The sequence below is a fragment of the Arvicanthis niloticus genome, chromosome 8, assembly GCF_011762505.2.
Source record: "Arvicanthis niloticus isolate mArvNil1 chromosome 8, mArvNil1.pat.X, whole genome shotgun sequence".
Taxonomy (NCBI): Eukaryota; Metazoa; Chordata; class Mammalia; order Rodentia; family Muridae; genus Arvicanthis; species Arvicanthis niloticus.
The window spans coordinates 30,702,703-30,707,303 of NC_047665.1; the positions used below are offsets into that span (position 1 = coordinate 30,702,703).

The 4,601-nt window shown below is 54.9% G+C and overlaps 1 protein-coding gene across 1 annotated transcript; it reads right to left on the reverse strand.

Moving 5' to 3' along the window:
- Positions 1–1,151: 1,151 nt before the first annotated feature.
- On the reverse strand, positions 1,152–4,173 carry Foxc1 (forkhead box C1). Its single transcript, XM_034511148.2, has one exon. The coding sequence runs from the start codon at positions 3,531–3,533 to the stop codon at positions 1,863–1,865; it is 1,671 nt and encodes a 556-aa protein (XP_034367039.1). The 5' UTR covers positions 3,534–4,173; the 3' UTR covers positions 1,152–1,862.
- Between the last annotated feature and the right edge of the window lie 428 nt (positions 4,174–4,601).

The following is a 4,601-nucleotide window of genomic DNA, read 5'->3' on the forward strand; positions in this document are numbered from 1 at the left end:
AGACGCCCTGCCAGCGCCACTGCGAGCTTCCCTGGCTATTATGTTACCGCTCTGAGCAGCGGGAACCGAGCGAATCAGAGGCCACGTAAGGCAGTTTTTGACTGAAATTAGAGTGTATTTATTTGCAGCAATCCTTTAACAATGATCAAATTTTGACAACAAGCAACAGCAATTACTGCTTAAGTGTTGCCTCTAGATAGCAGCGGCAGATAGGAACCTGCTTTATCTTGAAAACAAACTGAAGGCCTGAATATCTGTAATCAAACCGCCATCTCCCCAAGTCTGATTGACAGGGCAGATCACCCTAAGATAATGAATTTATTACATTTCCTGGGTTATTTACAAAAGGGGGGGAGGGCCAATCCGGATTGCCCCCTACGTTTAAGTGTAAATTAACAAGAAAAATTGGTTTGAAAAGAAACCACCCCAGACTAATGTTTTTTTTCTGCCTTCTTACTCTTCCTTCTGGTTAATTGCTGTAAATCTTCAAAAAAAAAAAAAATTGTTCTACAAACATATCTTCTAAAAGTTTCCCCAAGATTAAATATCTATTTCCAACCCACAGTATATATTTTTAAAAATTTAATCCTTCTGTGTAATACATGAAGAACTGTAACTGTGAATGAGTTATATACACACATTTTAAAACTAGTTTATTTCTCCTCTAACAATGGAATGAAATTAATAGAAAAAATCTATTCGGCATCTGGCTCATAGGTATGTATAATACTCATTGCAATTTATGTGGGACATGAAGGCTATTATCCATCTGTTAGTATCTCGAGGCAATTTGCATCTCTGCACACAGGTACCACTGTGGTAACACTGCTGTTGATTCATGGACTTAAAAATTGCCAAATCATGTTCTGTAGTTACTGGAGAAAAGTATTTGTTCATATGCCAACTCAGATCTAATTAGGAAATTATCTTTTTAATAGCCACAAAGCAAGTTGACTAGATAGTATGTTTTGCAGAAAACGCTATAGGAAAAAAATCTACTTAACAATTTTAAAAACTGCTTTTAGCGAAATTTGACATCAACTAGAAGTTTTCTCCACGTTTAAAAAATCTGACAGAGTATAGGGAACTCCTACAATTTCCACTCTGAAATCTTTATATTAAAGCTGTATTAAAGTAGCCAGACATATAGGTCTTATTCAAACTGAATGGCAATTTATTAATAAACAAACAATGGATATGATCAACAAAAAGAAAAGAATGATAGAATGAGATTAATACAGTTTCCCTTTTTTATAATGAGAGAAAAGGCACATTTTAAAAGTTTCAGGCAATTTAACTTGAAAAGCTTTTGGAACACTTTCTGGTGTTTGGTCCGTAACATCCAACTACAAATTAAAAATAAATTACTATGTTGCAATTTACATTTAAAAACAAGTCCATGAATAAAAAGAAAGCGATTTTCATAAACAGGGACTTTCCCCCTTCTTTCGACATAGGATAAAATATTATCTTACAGGTAAGAGGCAAGGCAGAGGCAGAGGGGAAGACGAATGAGCAGGAAAGCGAGTCTCTGAACGCAAGAAACTTACGTGGTATCTGGAGTAAACTGTCCTTTAATAAACCATGATTTTGCTGTCTGTACAAAATAGTTTACGGTTTTGCTTACTTAGATAAGGCAAAAATGGAGAAGGTTCTGCATTAATCTTTTAGGAAAATAGGCTTTCTTTGGGCTGATGCTGGTGAGTTGAATTTCAGGAGAGATTCTGTTCGCTGGTGTGATGAATCTTCTCAAGTTTTAAATTTTATAGGTGTTTAGTTTCGATTTTGCATTGCTAGGTTCTTTTACTGTTCCTGCTCTGGGGGTTCCATTCCATTTGGCTCTAAGAGTGCCGGGAATAAGGTCAGAATTTGCTGCAGTCATAGACGAAAGCCCCCGACGTGCGGTACAGAGACTGGCTGGCAGGAAAAGCCATCTGACAGCTACTATTCCCATTCACCGGAGAGTTGTTTAAGCCGATCCGCTGCGACTCGAACATTTCCCTCACCGAGTGGAAGTTCTGCTGCTGGCCAGGGTAGCCCGCGGCGGCTGCGGCGGCCGCGGCGCTCGCCAAGTGGCCCAGGTCTCCACCTGCCTGGTTCAGGTACCACGAAGTGAGTCGGCCTTGGTGGGACGCAGGGTGGTGGCTGGCCTCCTGGCCGCCCCCGCCGTGACTCAGGGATGAAGAGCTGCTGCTGGTCGCTGGGGGCAACGAGTAGTCGGGCAGGGGGTCGTCCACCGCCGCGCTACCCGCGCCTCCGGACGGCCCCTGCAAGTGGCCGCCACGCTCGCCCGCCGCATACAGGCTCATGGCCTGCAGGTTGCAGTGGTAGGTGGCGGCGCTCCCCGAACCCGCTGCGTTGCTGCTGCTGCCGCCACCGCCGCTGCCGCCACCGCCACCGCCGCCCGAGCTGCCCGCACTGGAGCTCTGGCTGCAGGGGGAGCTGTAGAGGGAGCTCTGGCCGGGCGAGTAGGCGCCCAGCGCCAGCGGGGGCGCGATGCCCGCGCGCGAGGACGCAGCCGCCGGGGCCAAGAGGCCGGAGCCGAGCTCCGCGGCCGATCCCTGCGGCGACCCCCGCAGCGACGTCATGATGTTGTCCACGCTGAAGCCCTGGCTGTGATGCTGCGGCGGCGGCGGCGCGGGCTGTGGCGGCGGGGCGGGTTCCGCAGCGTCCAGGCTGAGCGGCCGCGCCGACGGCAGGCTGCCCGGGGGGCTGCTCCCGCTCGACAGGCTGCTGCTGCTGCTGTCGGGGCTCTCGATTTTGGGCACTGTGGCGGCGCTGCCGCTGCCTAGGGCGGCAGCCGGGGACAGGGGCTGGGGCGGCGAGGGACACGTACCGTTCTCCGTCTTGATGTCCTGGATGCGCACGGGCGGCGGCTGTGGCCCGGGAGCGGTGCCCTCGGCCTGCTCAGGGGGCGCGGGCGCGGGCTGGCGGCCGGTCTGCGGCGGCGGCGGTTCCTGGAGGTGCAGCCGGCCCTTCTCCTCCTTGTCCTTCACCGCGTCCTTCTTCTTGAAGCGCCGCCGCCGCCGCAGGAAGCTGCCGTTCTCGAACATGTTGTACGAGTCCGGGTCCAGCGTCCAGTAGCTGCCCTTGCCCGGCTTCTTGTCGTCGCGGGGCACCTTGACGAAGCACTCGTTGAGCGAGAGGTTGTGCCGTATGCTGTTCTGCCAGCCCTGCTTATTGTCCCGATAGAAGGGGAAGCGGTCCATGATGAACTGGTAGATGCCATTCAGGGTGATCTTCTTGTCCGGGGCATTCTGGATGGCCATGGTGATAAGAGCGATGTAGCTGTAGGGTGGCTTCACCATGTCCTTGGGCTGCGGCTGCGGCGTGTAAGGCCCGTAGGCGCGCGCCATGCTGCCCGGGTACTGCTCGGCGTGAGCAGGGTGCGAGTACACGCTCATAGGGGCCGGCATGGCGGTGTAGCCGCCCCCGGCCGCCGCGGCGGCGGCGCGATAGTAGCTCTGCTCGCCGCCGAGGTAGGGCACCACTCCCAGGGAGTTGGGGCTGGACACCGAGTAGCGCGCCTGCATGGCCCCGGCTCGCCGCCGCCAGGCGCAGCCCGCCGCCCCCCACCCTCGCTCGGGCCGGGCCGCGCCGCACCGGCCGCCGAGTCCGAGTCCGGGCCGCGCCGAGCTGCTACGGGCCCCGCCGCGTTGCGTCTGTCCCGGCCGCGGCCGCCTCCTTTCGCTCGGGGCCGCTCGGCCTCTCCCTGTGCTCGCCTGGCGCCTCGCAGCCCACTCAGTTCCCGCGCGGCCGGCTAGGGAGGGTCGCTGCACCCGGAGAGGGCCGGACGAGGACGCCGCAAAGCCGCCTCGGAGGAACGTTCAGAGCAACTTCCAGGCTCAGTCGGGGCAAAAAAAGAGACAAAAGTTTAAAAAAAATTTAACCCCCCCCAAAAAAAAAAACAACCAAAAAAAAAAAAAAGAAAGAAAAAAAGAAAAAGAAAAGAAAAAATAAGAAGGCGCCCTGCTCGCCACTGCCTGCGCCTTCCAGGAGACACTGCTCGGGGCTGCTGGCTAAGGCGGCCAAATAACCAGGGGCGGGGGCAGCGCGCCGGCCGCCTTCCCGGGCCCCCGCGTCACCTTTTCTCAGTCTCTTGCGCCGGCCGCTTAAGGAAGCATTGGGAAAACTTCTGAACTTTTGAGCATCCGTCACCCAGGCGAGGACTTTTTTACGCAGTTACATTTTTTTCCGGACAGCGGAGCCCCGCCCCACTACGGAGGCGGCAGCCAATGGGAGGCGAGAGACGCCTGTGAATGAGCCAGCGGCCGAGCTCTGCCGGCCCGCTCCTGGCGGCTGGAGGACCGCGGGGCTGACCACACGCGCGCCGGCTGCCCGGGCCCGGCGCCCGCACCCCTGCCCGCAGCCCGCGCTCGGTCCTCCCACCGCATTCATCCACTCACTACCAAACACTGTGGTTCTCCCGGACTGCAGACTTTCGGAGTCCTCACCGGCCCCCAAGACCCTTCCTGCGTCCACTGTTCTCCGGCCTCCACGGAGCCCTCGAGTCTCTCTCTTCGCACAGGATCTGCCTCAATCCTTAGTCTACCGGGCTGTCTCCAGCGCCGGGGTTTCTCCAGCCTTCCCAGCCCTCCGCC